The 17,411-nt window shown below is 46.8% G+C and overlaps 1 protein-coding gene across 1 annotated transcript in view; it reads right to left on the bottom strand.

Annotated features, from left to right (window-relative positions):
- The window catches only part of PCSK5 (proprotein convertase subtilisin/kexin type 5), a 409,642-nt gene that overhangs the window by 18,610 nt on the left and 373,621 nt on the right, over positions 1–17,411 (bottom strand). The window contains 6 exon segments of the mRNA XM_039910756.1: positions 318–554; positions 2,153–2,370; positions 5,996–6,191; positions 12,467–12,550; positions 13,029–13,167; positions 14,700–14,828. Coding sequence (XP_039766690.1) covers positions 318–554; positions 2,153–2,370; positions 5,996–6,191; positions 12,467–12,550; positions 13,029–13,167; positions 14,700–14,828 — 1,003 coding nt within the window.

Here is a 17,411-nt window from a genome sequence, read left to right as displayed (position 1 = left end):
AAATGAATGAATGAGGGTCAGGAGGATCTAAGGTAGTGGATGCATCCATTCCTGCAAGAAAGGGTCATGACACCAAGGTTACCCTTTATTCTGCACTCTCCAGGTTCCTGTGCTAAATTGCCTGTCTGGTTTAACACATGATGGTTTCAAATGGTTTTTCCGAGTTTTCATTTTTGTGAGGATCTTTGTGATCTTCATCAGGCCGAGCATAGGCCCCTCATGGGTGTTCTGTGAGTGATAACCTACACCATCTCTCCCTCTATTCCCAGGGCCTCACCACCACTAGGCAGCCGACCATAGGGCCCTGATGCTTTTACCTTTACAATCTCCAGTTCTTTCTTCGAAGTAAGTCCCTTCCGGGCACCTACTTAAACATTGCCCATGGTATAGGACAAAGGAATCTGAGCTGCAGCGGTTACAGTCTTCAGCTTCTGGCCCACTGCATTCCAGACAGTCCTCGTGGCAGGAGAAGCAGTTGTGGGAGTCAGAGTAGAAGCCAGAGGGGCACTTTTCATGGCATCCATCATTGTACAGGAAGAAATTGGGCAAGCATTCTGAGGGGAGAAGGAGACCCACTGCATGTTATCCAATCAATTAATCGATCAAAGTCGTTGAACACTTACTAGGTGTAGAGCATTGTACTAAATGGCTGGGAGAGTACAATATAATAGAGTTGATAGACATGGTTTCTGCCCTCCAGGAGCTTATGAGCTAGTTGTCTAGTTCCCAGGGGAACAACTTCCTTTCATTCGGCTTGAATTTGCTCTGCCTGAAGAGATAATAATAATAATAATAATTTTATGGTATTTGTTAAGCGTTTACTCTGTGCCAGGCACTGTACTAAGCACTGGGGTAGATACACAATAATCAGGTTGGACAGGGACTGTGCCCAGTCCCACATGGGCTTACAGTCTTCACTCCCATTTTCTAGATGAGGAAACTGAGGCCCAGAGAAGTTAATACTCGCCCAAGGTCACACAGCAGACAAGTGGCAAAGCCGAAATTAGAACCCAGGACCTTCTGACTCCCAGGCCCGTTCTCTGCCCACTAGGTCATGCTGCTTACTATCAATTGATATTATTAATAATGATAATTGTGGTATTGGTGGGACGTGGACTGCATCCCACCTGATTAGCTTGTATCTACCCCAGCACTTAGTAGGGTACCTGGCCCCTAATGAGTGCTTAACAGATACCATTTAAAAACAAAAACAAACAAAAAACCCAACTCTATTGTAATGTACTTTTCCAAGTGCTCTGCACACAGTAAGCACTCAATAAATCACCTTGATTGATTGATTATTATTACTGAACATTTCCAGATATTTCTTTTCCAGTGTTTGTCCTCTCCATCCTGCCTCTATGAGCCTATGAGCTCATATGTCTATGAGCCACCCTCTGGCCAGGAACTATGTCTGAATCAATATCCTCTTACCTTTCTCCAGCACTTAGTTCAGTGCCTTGGACAAATGAAGCATTCAACAAATACCAGAAATAAATGAATAAACAAATATCTGCACCCACCATTCCAGACCAATGATACTCTATCCTTCTCTCAAGGCAAACTGGGGAAGGCAAACCCACCACCTTACAACCCATGTCAGAGCCTCCCAGTCCCTTCCTGTCAGGAAATTCTTCCTCATGTCTAGACACGAAGAGGGACAGATTTTCCTTCAGAATGAGTGGTAAAGGAAAATCAAAGTGAAGCCTTTCTCCATTCTAACCGCACTGGCTCTCCTTTCTTGGGACCCAGAGAGATGGAACCTGGAAGTCATCACCTTTGCTTTTTCCCTCTCTGGGATTTCAGGTGAAGTTCCGCTCAAGTAAGTTTGGTATGGTCAGGCTGGACTGCCCTGGAAATTCCAACTATAGTTCTCCTTAAACCCCCTGGATCGGCCCAGGCTGGGGAACAGCAGACTCTTGGGAATTCCACAAAAAAAGACAGTGGTTCCCAGCATTCCAGTCCAGGCCTGGGACACCTCTTTACCCGGAAACTTTGGTGACTCCCTGTCTCTCCCTCCACCCCACCTCAGTAGGGCATTGACTTAATTCTATTAAACTACAGTGAGATGGGAGAACACTTCCAATGAACCTAGGAAAACGCCTGACACCTTTCCACAAGTAGATCAGCTTAATCAAGTCTCCCGAAGTACCTTTGCATGTTTCTTCATGAATGCAATCCTTACACTTCTCCGGGCAACGCTTACAGACACCCTCCACAGCGACATGCCGCTCAGAACAGGAGACTTTGCACCTCCCCTGCTCAAGGAGGAGTTGATGGTCACATGACTGGCAGTTGGTGGCATCTCCTTCACAAGTCTTGCACATCGGGTCACATTTTGTGCAATTGCCAGTTTTTGCAAAACTGCCCCTGTGGAGTCAAGAGAATCAAGTGAGCCTGTATACACATCTTGTGCCATCTGGTGGTAGAGATAATTATGGTTATAAACGGGAACAACGCGCCCTACAAAGAAATGAGGACAAAAAGGACAGAACAGAAAAGAACTTCAAAACAGTGGGCAATTCCGGCCTTTATAGGTAACCCCCCAAACCTCACTTTCCTATTCCCCAGTGGCCTAGAAGGATCAGGGATCATCTCTACCTCTGGAGTCAGAAGCGCTTAACAGCAATGGTGGTGGTGATTCATTCAATCGTACTTATTGAGCGCTTACTATGGGCAGAACACTGTACTAAGCGCTTGGCACGTACAATTCGGCAACAGATAGAGACAATCCCTGCAGTGATATCATTACATCGGATTAAAATAAAAGTGGCAGTGATAGTGACAGAAGTTCCTTGTACTATCTAGAAGTTCTTCTAGATAGATTAATGACTAAACTATCCAAGAAAGATGATTAACTGTTAGTTTCTTAAAGATCTCCAGGGATAGGGACTCTACAGCCTTACTTTATAACCTATCAGTGTTTTTTCACTGCTTTAGTCAATTGACAGCTTTCCTGATTCTATTTAAGTCAATTTTCTTTTATTTCTCATTTTGAATACCTCAGCTTTCTCTTCTCTGATTTAACTACTCTGATTCCTTTCATCTTTCCTCAGTGGAATCTATTTTTTCATCTTTTAAATCACTTTTGTCAGTAATCTGGATCTTCTATCTTTCTTTACGTTTTCTATGATTTCTCTACTTTTTTTTTTCAAAGTGTGGTGGATATAACACTTAGGACTCTAATAAAATTCTAACCAGTGCATAGTATAGCCAAAGGGGCAATTCCTAACTCTTGCATGTCATACTCCTGCTTATTCATCCTAGTAATATCTCATTAGCTTAATAGCAGCCCTTCAGTTGCTGACTCATTCAGTGGTTGACTATGACCTGCAAGGCCTTTTCCGTTGTACTTGGGCCTATATCTGTGGTGCATCTATCTCATCAAAGTGAACTTTGAACTTGTCCCTGTTAAATTTTATCCTACTTTTGAAGGGCCATTTTTCCAATTTAAGCCACTTGGAATTTTATTTAGCCACCTTACACATTTATTAAGAACTTTCTCCATTCCTACTTCAATTAAGCAATCAATCCATCATATTTCTTGAGCACTTACTGTGTGCAGAAGCACTGAACTATGAGCTTGGGGGAGCACAGTACAAAAGAGTTGGAATAGACAATCACTTACCACAAGACTAGAGGGGGAGACAGACATTAAAATAAATTATGGCTATATATGTAAGTGCTGTGGGGTAAATATCAAAGCGTGTAAAAGGAACTGACCCAAGTGCATAGGCAACCCAGAAGGGAGGGCTAAGACAGCGAAGCGAGGGCTTAGTTAGGGAAGGCCTCTTGGTGGAAATATGATTTTAGTAGGGTGGAGTGAGTTGTGGTCTGCCGAACATGAAGGGGGAGGACATTCCAAGCCAGAGGAAAGAAGTGGGGGGGAGGACATTCCAAGCCAGAGGAAAGAAGTGGGCAAGGGGTAGGTGGCAAGAAAGACGAGCTCCAAGTGAGAAGGTTGGTGTTAGAAGAGAAAACTGTGTGGGCTGGGCTGAAGATAGGTAGGAGAGGGAGAGACAATTGAGTGCTGTAAAGTCAACTGAAAAGAGTTTCTATTTGAGGTGGAGATGGATGGGCAACCAATGGAGGTTCCTGAGGAGAGAGGAGACATGGACCGAGCATTTTTTTTTAGAATGATCCAGGCAGCAGAGCGAAGAATGGACTGGAGAGGGCAGGTCAGTGAGGAGGCTGATGCCTTAGTCAAGATGGAATATGCTAAGTGTCTGGATCAGCGTGGTAGCAGTATGGATGGAGAGGAAGGGGCAGATTCTAGAGATGTTGAGAAGGTAGAACTGAAAGGTTTGATGACAGATTGTTTATGTGGGTTGAATGAGAGAGATGAGTTGATAACACCAAGGTTATGGGATTGTGAGGAAGGGAGAATGGTGGTTCTGTCTATAGTAATGGCAACGTCTGGGGGAGGACAGGGTTTGGGTGGGAAGATGAAGAATTCGGCTTTAGACATGTTAAGCTTGAGGAGGGGTTGGGACATCCATGTAGTGAATAAAGATACTGAACAGAATTGGGCCTCTGTAGGCCACCTCTCAAAATATCTTTCCAGGTTGACCCCAAGCCATTGAAGACTACCCTTTGGGTATTTCTCTGGCTAGAAGTGGTTCGAGGCCATAATTTGTCAATGAGCATGACATGAGGGGTAGCATCTAAAGCCTTACTCTCCCAAGGGCTTATTACAGTGCTCTGTACCTAATAAGCACTCAATAAATACCACTGATTGCTTGATTGATTACTGAAGTCCAATGGTTCTCCCTTGTTTATCTTTATGGTCTATTATTACCATAGAAAGATATGGATTCTCTCTAGCCTTCATGGTTGCTTCTAAGTACCATATATTCTTTTAGGTCATTGTAAATGGATTAGTTGAAAACATTTTTATAGTATCTTCTCAGGTCTTGATGTTACTGGGTCAATCCATTCCGATAGAAAGGTGACAGGTTGCTGAAGCTCGTAGAGTTTAAGAAAATCAGAGAGAGAAACACAGTCACAGTGACAGCCACAACATACAGCAGGTTTGATTCCTGCAGCTATAATCAATCAACCAATGGCATTTACTGAGGACTTACTGTACGTAGAGCACCACACTTCGATACAGTTCGATACAGTAGAATTGGTAGACACAATCCCTGCCCATGATCCCTGCCCATAAGGAGCTTACAGACTAGAGAAGGTGACAAATAATAATATAAATTACTGATAGGGGAAATGGGAGAGTATCAGGATATATATATATATATATATATATATATATATAAGAATTGTGGGGCTGGGGTGAAGTGAGTTTCAAAGTGCTTAAGGGGAACAGATCCAGGTAGCGTGGCTCAGTGTAAAGATTACGGGCTTAGGAGTCAGAGGTCATGGGTTCTAATCCCAACTCTGCCACCTGTCAGCTGTATGACTTTGGGCAAGTCACTTAACTTCTCGGTGCCTCAGTTACCTCATCTGTAAAATGGGGATTAAGAATGCGAGCCTCACGTGGGACAACCTGATTACCCTGTATCTACCCCAGCACATAGTAAGTGCTTAACAAATACCAACATTATTATTATTATTACTATTATCCAAGTGCATTGGCAATCCAGAAGGAAGAACTGGAGAAGCAGCGTGGCCTAGTGGAAATAGCATGGGCCTGGAAGCCAGAGGACCTGGGTTCTAATCCTGACTCCACCACTAGCCTGCTGTGTGACCTTGGGGAAGTCACTTAACTTCTCTGTGCCTCAGTTGCTTCATCTGTAAAATGGAGATTGAGACTATGAGGGCTACATGGGACAGGGACTGTGTCCAATCTGACTAGCTTGTATCTAGTCCAATGCTTAGCCTGGCACATAGTAAGTACTTAACAAACACCATTAGGAGAAAAAAAAGCACGAATAAGGGAAGTGAGGGTGGGAAGTGATCCACTGGAGAGGCACGGGGAGATCCCAGAAACTGATGCTAGTTCCAGAAAACATGAAAAAGAAAGAAAGGAGCAACTTACTCAGGGCAGCTTGTGTAGCACCTTCCTTGGTGCAGGTAGAGCGGATGGTCTAGACGAGACAGGCACTGGAGGCAATGGGTAGCGCTTGTGCATGAGACACAGTCATCCATGCACCTCTCACATTTCCCACTCATCTCCGAAGACCAGGTTCCTTGGGGACAGGAAGAGACGCAGACTTGGGAGTCAAGAAACTTTCCTAAAAACACACACCAAAGGAAATTAAAAGGAAATGGGTCAGAAAAATCCCAGCCAAAGCAATTTACCGTTCTACTTGACATAGGCTAGACTACCGCTCATAGACTGTAAACTCCTGGAGTGGGTTCCTGCCTTTTCAGTAGTGCTGAAAAGAGAGCTACACCCACAGGGGACACTCATTAAATGGCCGCTGCTGGTGACGAGTGAGGAACAAATCCAATGGAGATCCAGCAGAAGGGTTCTCTACTTGCTATATATGAATTTCATCATTCATTCAATTGTATTTATTGAGCACTTACTGTGTGCACAGCACTGTACTGAATGCTTAGTACATTTAATCGATAAATGACTTTGATAACCTTGATGGTCACCGATGTAATCTCCATTTTGCCCTGCCCTGCTAATTCATCCAGTTGGAGTAGTAGCCAGCCTCTAACTCTTCAACTCTGCCTCACCCATTAGTGGCATCCTCTAGAAAGTCACTCATTCTCAAGTCACCAGTTCTCATCGTCTTGATACCCGCTCCCCCCGCCCCCCAACCCAAAAAAGTCCACCTCCTGCCCCAAAGCTCTACTAAGAAGGCTTCTGGATTTGCCTGCTGGCCTGTTAGGCAGAAGTAGTTTGATTCTGTAATGATGCCAAAGACAGATTTGCCTCTGTTACCTTTAGCATAGAAATGTTTTGGAATGAAAACAAATTGTTCAGATATGTGAGAAATTCAGTGTTGCCCTAGTGTTCACTCAATAGCAGCAATTAAGATTGCAAAACTAATAGCATCCATCGATACTAGCCACAGCCCTTCATGGGGAAATGTTTCTGCCAAGTGTTGGAAACTAACTTTAATTATACACACACACACAAACACACACACACTCTCCTCCCCCTCCCCCCACCTCCCCACCTGAATATGTCCTCCTTTGTTGTGAGAAGAACACATTTCCTGCTGAGGGCTTTCATCAGGCCTCTCCTTCTCCCACTCCCCCAAACTCACCGGTAAGGGAGGAGGCGTCGGCTTCCTCCTCTCGCCCCGATGCCGCTTCCGCACTATCCCTCCTCCCCCCTCCCTCTCCTTCCCCTCCTTCGAAGCCCATATCATTCGCCTCTACCACCCACTCCAGTTACTTGTCGCCGTCATCTACCGCCCTCCCGGTCCCACCTCCGACTTCTTCAACCACCTTGACCCCTTTCTCACCTTCCTTCTCTCCTTCTCTCTGCCCACTCTGATCCTTGGAGACTTCAACATCCATACGGATGTACCCGACGACCCCTCTGCCGCCCGCCTGCTATCCCTCCTCGACTCTGCCGACCTCCTCCTCCACCATACCGCGCCCACTCACCGACTCGGTCACACCCTCGATCTCGTCATCTCCTACCGCTGCACTATCTCCTCCCTCACCAACTCTGAAATCCCTCTCTCTGACCATAACCTTCTCACCTGCCTCATTTCTCACACTCCCTCCCCCTGCAAATCTTCGCTACTGCCCCACAGAGACCTCCGCTCTCTCGATCCCATCCGTCTTTCCAATAGCATCTCGCCTCACCTTGCCGCCCTGTCCTCTCTTCCCACTCTCGACGAGCGGGTCTCCGCTCTCAACTCCACCCTCTCTACTCATCTCGACTCTCTCGCCCCCCTTTCCCTCCGCCGCTCTCGCTCCACTAACCCACAGCCCTGGATCACCTCCTCCGTCCGCCTCCTACGCTCCTATGCTCGAGCTGCTGAGCGCTGCTGGCGAAAGTCCAAGCACCAAGCCGACCTCACACACTTCAAATTTATCCTTTCCTGCCTTAACTCTGCCCTCTCCTCCGCCAGGCAAAGCTTCTTCTCCTCCCTCATCGACACCCATGCCCGTCACCCCCGCCGATTGTTCCGGACCTTTAACTCTCTCCTTAGGCCCCCTGTTCCTCCCCCTCCCCCATCTCTCACCCCTAATGATCTGGCCACCTATTTCCTCACGAAAATCAACACGATCAGGTCTGAGCTCCCCAAAGTCACCCCTCCGCCTCTCCCCTCCCCCCCAACAACCCCCTCCCCTACTTTCCCATCCTTCCCTGCAGTATCCTCAGAGGAGATCTCCTCCCTCCTCGCAAGTGCCACCCCCTCCACCTGCGCCTCGGACCCCATTCCCTCTCACCTTCTTAAAACCATCGCCCCTGCCCTCCTCCCTTCCTTAACTTCTATTTTTAACCACTCAATCTCCAAGGGCTCCTTCCCCTCTGCCTTCAAACACGCCCACGTCTCCCCCATCCTAAAAAAACCTGCTCTTGACCCCACTTCCCCCTCCAGTTATCGTCCTATCTCCCTACTACCCTTCCTTTCCAAAATCTTAGAACGAGTCGTCTACAATCGATGCCTAGAATTCCTTAACTCCCATTCTCTCCTAGACCCCCTCCAATCTGGCTTCCGTCCCCTCCACTCTACCGAGACTGCTCTCTCTAAGGTCACCCATGACCTCCTTCTTGCCAAATCCAATGGCTCCTACTCCATTCTGATCCTCCTTGACCTCTCTGCTGCCTTTGACACTGTCGACCATCCCCTCCTCCTCCATACCTTATCTCACCTCGGCTTCACGGACTCTGTCCTCTCCCGGTTCTCCTCTTACCTCTCTGGCCGATCATTCTCGGTCTCCTACGCCGGAGCCTCCTCCCCCTCCCATCCTTTAACTGTCGGAGTTCCTCAAGGGTCAGTTCTTGGCCCTCTTCTGTTCTCCATTTACACTCACTCCCTCGGTGAACTCATCCGCTCTCACGGCTTTGACTACCATCTCTGCGCAGATGACACGCAGATCTCCATCTCCGCCCCTGTCCTCTCCCCCTCCCTTCGGGCTCGCATCTCCTCCTGCCTCCGGGACGTCTCCACCTGGATGTCGGCCCGCCACCTAAAACTCAACATGAGCAAGACTGAGCTCCTCATCTTCCCTCCCAAGCCCGGTCCTCTCCCAGACTTCTCCATCACCGTGGATGGCACGACCATCCTTCCCGTCTCTCAGGCCCGCAATCTCGGTGTCATCCTTGACTCGTCCCTCTCGTTCACCCCACACATCCTATCCGTTACCAAGACCTGCCGGTTTCACCTCTACAATATCGCCAAGATCCGCCCTTTCCTCTCCACCCAAACGGCTACCTTACTATTACGGGCTCTCGTTATATCCCGGCTAGACTACTGTGTCAGCCTTCTCTCTGACCTCCCTTCCTCCTCTCTCGCCCCGCTCCGGTCTATTCTTCACTCCGCTGCCCGGCTCATCTTCCTGCAGAAACGATCTGGGCATGTCACTCCCCTTCTTAAACAACTCCAGTGGTTGCCTATCGACCTCCGCTCCAAACAAAAACTCCTCACTCTAGGCTTCAAGGCTCTCCATCACCTTGCCCCTTCCTACCTCTCCTCCCTTCTCTCTTTCTACCGCCCACCCCGCACGCTCCGCTCCTCTGCCGCCCACCTCCTCGCCGTCCCTCGGTCTCGCCTATCCCGCCGTCGACCCCTGGGTCACGTCCTCCCGCGGTCCTGGAACGCCCTCCCTCCTCACCTCCGCCAAACTGATTCTCTTTCCCTCTTCAAAACCTTACTTAAAAATCACCTCCTCCAAGAGGCCTTCCCAGACTGAGCTCCTCTTCCCCCTCTACTCCCTCTGCCATCCCCCCTTTACCTCTCCGCAGCTAAAGCCTCATTTTCCCCTTTTCCCTCTGCTCCTCCACCTCTCCCTTCCCATCCCCACAGCACTGTACCCGTCCGCTCAACTCTATATATTTTCGTTACCCTATTTATTTTGTTAATGAATTGTACATCGCCTTGATTCTATTTAGTTGCCATTGTTTTTACGAGATGTTCTTCCCCTTGACGCTGTTTAGTGCCATTGTTCTTGTCTGTCCGTCTCTCCCGATTAGACTGTAAGCCCGTCAAACGGCAGGGACTGTCTCTATCTGTTGCCGACTTGTTCATCCCAAGCGCTTAGTACAGTGCTCTGCACATAGTAAGCGCTCAATAAATACTATTGAATGAATGAATGAATGAATAAATACTATTGAATGAATGAATGAATGAATCAGAGCCCCAGCTTCTCGCATTATTTGGATCCAAGCAAAAATTCTCAAAATCAATAAATCAATTGTATTTATTGAGTGCTTACTGTGATGTCAAAACCACCACAGTTGAGGGGAGATCCATGAAGAGTTATCAGATGGGAGAATCATCCATGTCTTTCAACTCAGGAAATAGGAGCACTCTCAACAGGAAAATGACATTTTGGGAGGGCTCACGGGGGACAGAGAGAGATGGCAGGTGACCAGAGAGGATATGTGTCCAGGGATGCCCTTAGAGGGTGTGGGGCTGAGCGGGACATGGCCGGGGTGGGCCAATGTTCTTGGTCTTGTTCTAGGATGAAGGAGGGATGAGGCTAAGGAGTTAAAGATGTGACTGAAAAGAAGTGTGTAACTTCTACTTCCTACATGGTGGCATGGGATGAGTCCCCCAAAGGCCAGGACCTATGAGCAATTCCCTCTACCTTGGGTTTAGCCCTGAATGTATGGGCATGTGTATTGTAACTATGGAACCTTTCATATTTCTGGTGAAAGGGAGTTTTTCAAATCTCACTTTTTTGTGTCTCAGAGAAAGTGTGGGTGTGTGTGTTTGTTGAGATATTGGATGGGGGTTGGAGGCAGGGGTATTCCAAAGCTGGTGGCCATGGGCTAGATATGGAGAGAGGATGGCTAGACTCAGGCTGGCTGGGGACTTGCATTAAAGGGTTTATTCTGTGCTTCAGCTCAAACCATTTTAGCAGGTGTCCCATCAATCAATTGTATTTATTGAGCACTTACTGTGTGCATCATCATCAATAATGGTATTTATTGGGCACTTACTATACACAGAACACTGTACAAAGTGGTTGGGAGAATATGAAGCGACAGAGTTGGCAGACATGAGCTTAAAGTTTAGAGGCGGAGACAGACTTTAAAGTAAATTACAGATATGTACATTAGTGCTGTGGGGCGGAGGGTGGGGTGAATAAAGGGTACAAATCCAAGTGCAGGGGTGACACAGAAGGTGGGGGGAGTAGGGGAGATGAAGGTTTAGTAGGGAAAGGCTTCTTGGAGGAGATGCGATTTTAATAAGGCTTGGAAGGTGGGGAGAGTGATCACCCATTAGAAATGAAGTAGGGTGAGAATGCCAGGCAGAAGCAGGACACTGGCCATTGGGTTGGTGGTGAAATAGGTGAGACTGAGGAACAGTGAGTAGGGTGATGTGAGAGGACAAAATGTGCAGGCTGGGTTGTAGTAGGAAATCAGCAAGGTAAAGTAGGAGGGAGCAAAGTGATTGAGTGCTTTAAAGCTGTTAGTAAAGAATTTCTGTTCGATGAGGAGGTGGATGAGCAAAGGGACTGAACTTTTTTTAAAAAAATGATCTGGGCAGCAGAGTGAAGTATGGACTGGAGTGGGGAGAGACAGGAGGCAGGGAGATCAGCAAGGAGGCTGATGCAGTCATCAAGGTAGGGTAGGATAAGTGCTGGATCAGCATAGTAGCAGTTTTGACTGAGAGGAAAGGGAAGATTTGTTACGTGAAGGTAGAACCGACAGGATTTGGTGGCAGATTGAATGTGTGGGTTGAATGAAAGAGATAAGGTGAGATAAGGCTAAGGTTCTGGTCCACAGTACTCAGGGAGTAAAGTCTAGTTATCTGGGATGTTAAGGGGGTCTGAGGAAGATGGGACCAAGGGCCAGGGTGGAAGGAGATTGGGAGGATAGCAGGAGATGATACCATCTTGTCACATGTCCAGGAAGACCTAAGCATGATTCTGAGTAGAGGACATGGCTTAGAAAGGCAATGAGACTGTTCTAGGAAACCAAGAATGGGGAATTCTGTTGGGTCCGGTAATCTACCGACAGGGTTTAGTGTTGTAACATCTATATCCTCTCGAAAGGTATCCAACTGGACTTTTGATTATTATTTTGATTCCTTATTCCTCTCAGAGGAAGTTAGATTGATGTTGCTAATTCCATTTCACAGAATGTTGAGGCCCAGAGAGGGTAAGTCCATGGCTACACCACTAACTGGCAGAGTCATGACCAGGCTTTCCCAAGATGGGGAGTGTAATGCAGTGTATTAAGGGTGGCTCACTTGGATTTCAAGTATTCAGTACAAGTCCAAGGAAAAGTTTGATTGACACCAAAATGCAAAAGATGCTTGGTTTTTGATGTGGGTATTATTATTACAAATAGGCAAGTCTTAGAAAGGATGCAACAGCAATGACCCACTGCTGCCAAAGTCTTCCCGAAGGGCACACTAACCTTGTGGGCATGAGATGCATGTCGAGGTAGATCCATTACAAGTTTTACAGGAAGAGTGACAGGGATAAATTTTTTTCAAGATGCCTGAGGTGGGGAGAGAAAAAACAAATCAACTTCCAGTCATGGATGTAATTTTACTCACATTCTCTGTGTTTTATTGCCTCAATTACCCCCCAATCCCCACCCCTGCCACTGTATCTACTTATTATGATAACCCCTTGCCCAGGCTATGCTTAGCCCCTTGCAACTACAGACTACTTGATTCTGAGCATGAAACTCAACATTTCACACAGTGTAGGGGAAGGTCAATCACTCAGTTGTATTTACTGAGTGCTCACTGTGTGCAGAGTACTATACTAAGCCCTTGAGAGAGTATAATATGACAGAGTTGGCAGACATATTCCCTGCCCACAACGAGCTCACAGTCTAGTGGGGGAGGTGGTCTTTGGACCTGACCTATCAGTCAATGTCAGCAGGAAGGTCCCCTCTTTTTTGCTTGGGGTATAGAGTCATTGGACTGGAAGGATCCCTATCTAGTCCGAAGACACTTTTAGCAGAATACTTTGTCTCCTGGTTTCCCATTTGGGTAACAGTAGGTCCACAGAGCCATACTTTATCCTTGGGAGAGCTCTAAAGATAGTTTTCCCTTGTTCAGCTGCCAAGGTTACAAGATCAGTATTCTGGATCTCTCGCTGTTTCCTCTAATGATGACAATAATAATGTTAACGACAACAATAATAATGATAATAACGGTGTTTGTTAAGCATTTACTATGTGTCAAGTGCTGTACTAAGCACTGGGGTAGATACTGGATAATCAGATCAGGCCTGGTCCCTGTTACATGGGATCACAGTCTAAGGGCAAGGGAGAACAGGTACTGAATCCCCATTTTACCGATGAGCAAACCAAGGCACAGAGAAGTTAAGTGATTTGGCCAAGGTCCCATACATAGCAGGCAAGTGGTGAAGCTGGGATCGGGACCAAGGTCCTCAGGCTCTGAGGTCCATGCTCTTTCCACTGAGCCACGCTGTTAATCAATCATGGGGTATTGTGGATCTTCAAATTTGATTTGAACCTCAATTTTATCCCTAAGATGGCTTAGACTGTGAGCCCCATGCGGGACAGGGACTGTGTCCAATATGATTGCATTGTATCTACACTACTGAGTACAATTCTTGGTGCATAGTGAGGCTGTAACAAATGTCCCCCATCCTCACCTGTCCATTTGCCTCCCTCCCCACCTCCACTCCTGAAAATGACTTCAAGTATAGCAGATCAGAATTAGTGCATCGCTGGCTTGAATTTTTTTTTTTTAATTTTCCCATCCTGCTGGGACTTTTATTGGAACAGTTTTTTTCCCCTCCAGGAAGTCATCTTCAGATAGCTCTCTTTGACAGGCCCCATCACCCTCCTCCCCTTACCACCCCCACGATTCCCTCCTCCCCGCCCCCCAGACTCCTCCCACCACTCCCCATCGAACTCAATCTCTTGATAAAGGCAGCACTTTTTCTAAACCCCTTGGCTGATGCTCAAGCTCTTTCTCATTCCAGATTCAGGTCATAAGTGATCCAGGCAAAGAATGAGCAAAAAATATTCCTCAGCTCCAGATTCAGGGAAGAGGCAAGGTCTACAGAAGCAGCTGAGTGGGTGCCTCTTCTCTTGGCTCTCTTGGGGTTTTTACTTAGCTGGGAAGGGAGGAATTTGACACTGTGGAATGCGAGGCCAAATGAAAGCTGCTACTGGGGGCTGCTGCATTATCCTAATCCGGGGACCTGTTTAGACCTCAAATTAGGCCTACAGGGGAGAATTTCAGTTATCGAGTTTCCTTTCAGGTGATGCGTATCGGGAAATTAATGTCTCTCCTACGCCGCCGACTCCGCATCATGATTACCATCACTTGCCAAGAGGAGGGAGTGAGAGCTGGGAGAAAGGAAGAGAGAGAAAAATGAAACTTTCTTTGCCAAGATAAGACAAGAGGCTTTGCAGCTGCGAAGCAGCTGGTCGGGCCGGATCACGGGAGACTATCCGTCCGGTTGCCTGTTGAACATTTTGAAGGAATTTTGTTTTGCATAACTAGGTCACAGTTGATTTCCTTTTTATTTGCTTATTTTTCTTTTTACGATGACATTCTTTAACTATCAAGAGGCCACTTTTCGGTTTATATCTCTGATGTGCTGGCAGCAAGTCTAAACGGTCATTTTCCTGGAGTCCTTGGTTAAAACTTCTGCAGTACCTCTCTGCGTCCAGCAGAGGGGAGTCTGCTCAAGCATTTAAGCTTGCTGATGTCGGGTATGAGACCCTGAAGAATTTCTGTGATTGGGTCAGGCTGGCTAAGGCTTCTAGCCATCGACACTTCTGAACACTGAATCGAATGGAAATGAAAGATTAGTGACTTAATTTAAACAAGTGAAATTATAGGTGCTTTGATGCTTTCTCTTCCTGACCTCAATCATAGATTCCCTGCTTTCGTACCCGAGTTCCATAAATTTATAGGATTCCAGAGTCCGGTTTCTTGTCTCCAAGCCAGTGCGCACTTAAACCAACTAAGACAGATGCTTATTTATTCAATTCTTAAAGGTCTCCGGGGGCAGAGATTCTATATCCTCCCTTGCTAGTCCATTCCACCTCTACCATCAGGAAGTTCATCCTCATTTCCATCCTAAATCTCTCCGGGTGACATTTAAGTCCATTTCTTTTTATTCTGTTTCCTGGATAGGACTTTCTTTTATTGCAATTCCACCCTCTTGTCTGCTTCTTTCCTTGATACCTCTCAGCATTCTATTTCCCCCTTTCGCCCGCTTCTAATGATCTCCCTGCTCCCTCAGTGAAAGCCGGTCCTTTCCTCCCCACTCTCTCCTCTACTGCAGGCTCTTCCCCCGGGATAGGCTTTCAACAGGGACAGGTTCTAGGGTCAAGACCAGATTCTTCACTGCTGCCTGGCAGCCGTATCACTATTCTCCTTGAAAAGCAGCATGACCTAGTGGAGAGATCACAGGGCTGAGAATTAGAACACCTGGGTTCCACTCCCAGCTTCACCACAGGCCTGCCGTGTGGCCTTGCATGTGTCCCTGAATGACACGGTGCCTCAGTTTCCTCATCTGTAAAATGGAGATTCAATACCTGTTTTCTCTATCTCCCCCTCATATTGTCAGCCCCATTTGAGGCAGGGACTGTGTCTGACACACAGTAAGCTCTTAACAAATACCACAATTATAGTTATTACCAACCTTCTTTGGGCCTGACTGATCCAGGATTCTCTTCCTCCTGGACTTGCTTTTCTATACCGAAAACCATATGTGGGAATAGGGGCTGGCTTGTAAATTGGATCAAGAATTCCTCAAGACTAATAATAACAGTAATAGTTAAGCACCTGCTATATGTCAAGCTTTGTACAAAGCACTGGGACAGATACAAGATAATCAGGCCCTACATGAAGCTCACAGTCTAAATTGGAGGGAGAACCTATTTTGCAGAAGAAGGAACTGAAGTACAGATAAATTAAGTGACTTGCTCAAGGTCACACAGCAGGCAAGTGGAGGAGTTGGGATTAGCACCCAGATCCCCTGACCCCTAAGGCCGTGTTTTCTCCATTAGGCCACGGCCGCTTCATTGCTTCAGGCTAGGACCCGATGTCTTCGGAACTGGGTTAGGGGAAGAGATTAATCAGGGTGGAGAAGAGACAAAAAACCACTAGTAGCTGACTTTCTTGATGGTGCCATGAAAAGCTGCTCTTTGCTGCTGAAGTGCGTTGATGAGGACATGCTGCCTGAGAAAGCTGACTTGGTAAATCAGGCAGCAATCCCACCTTTTTGTCCTGGAGCATACTCCGTGGTGTCACAACTCTGAAAAATCTAGTGAATCTCCTTCATCCAAGTGACTAAGTTAGGAAATGATATATATTTGCAAGTGGTTCCAGTGAATTAAAGTCATGTTTCTTTTTTGTGAGGACCCCCTTTAAGGGTAAGCCAAAGGTAAGCCGCCTATCCTTGCCTTCTTGACTTAGGAGACTATCCGGAAGTTCAATGAGAGCCAGCTGTGTGCTGGATTTTCAGCAATGGCAGAAGTGGGTGGGAGAAATGCACAAGATCAGAGTTCTGGGACCTCCCAATCCCACCAGTATGTAAATCGTTTAACGGGATTTAAATGGTTTCCCAGAAATTCAACCAGAGATGTCCATTCCTTGCCAGAATCAGTTTTAGGAAGATCAGTTTTAGCTTTAAAATCAGTTTTTAGAAGCCTAGGAGAAAGGGCCTGGGCCTGGAGGTCAGAGGACCTGGGTTCTAATCCCTGTTCTATCGATTGCTTGCTGTGTGATCTAGGACAAGTCACTTCACTTCTCTGTGTCTCAGTTTCCTCATCTGTAAAATGGGGATTAAAAACCAGTTCTCCCTCCTACATAGATTGCAAGCCCTATAAGGGACAGGGACTGTGTCCAACCTGATTCACTTGTATCTACCCCAGCACTTAGAAGAGTGCTTGACTCAGAGTAAGCACGTATCCAATTATTTTTCAGTGCCAGCGGTCAAGGCAACAGCTGTTGACTTGAGCCAAACTGGAATTATCAGTGAGGCCCAGGGTGGAAGCATCCTTATCTGTTCATGGCAGATAAGAATGGTATTATGGTACTGCTTAGAAGCTGAGAATGAAGCAACATGGCCTAGTGAAAAGCTACTGGTCTCGAAATTCAGAGGGCCTGGGTTCTAATCCCGGCTCCACTGCTTGCCTGCTGTGTGACCTCGGGCAAGTTGCTTCGCTTCTCTGGGTCTCAGTTTCTTCATCCATAAAATGGGGATTCAATACCTGTTCTCCCTCCTATGGAGATTGTGAGCCCCATGTGAGACAGGGACAGTGTTCAATCTGATTAACTTGTATCTGCCCTAGAGCTTAGTACAGTGCTTGGCACATACTAAGCACTTAACAAATAGTATTATTCACGGTGTAATAA

Source organism: Ornithorhynchus anatinus, chromosome X5 (assembly GCF_004115215.2).
Source record: "Ornithorhynchus anatinus isolate Pmale09 chromosome X5, mOrnAna1.pri.v4, whole genome shotgun sequence".
NCBI classification, from domain to species: domain Eukaryota; kingdom Metazoa; phylum Chordata; class Mammalia; order Monotremata; family Ornithorhynchidae; genus Ornithorhynchus; species Ornithorhynchus anatinus.
This window is presented reverse-complemented; position numbering and strand designations above follow the sequence as displayed.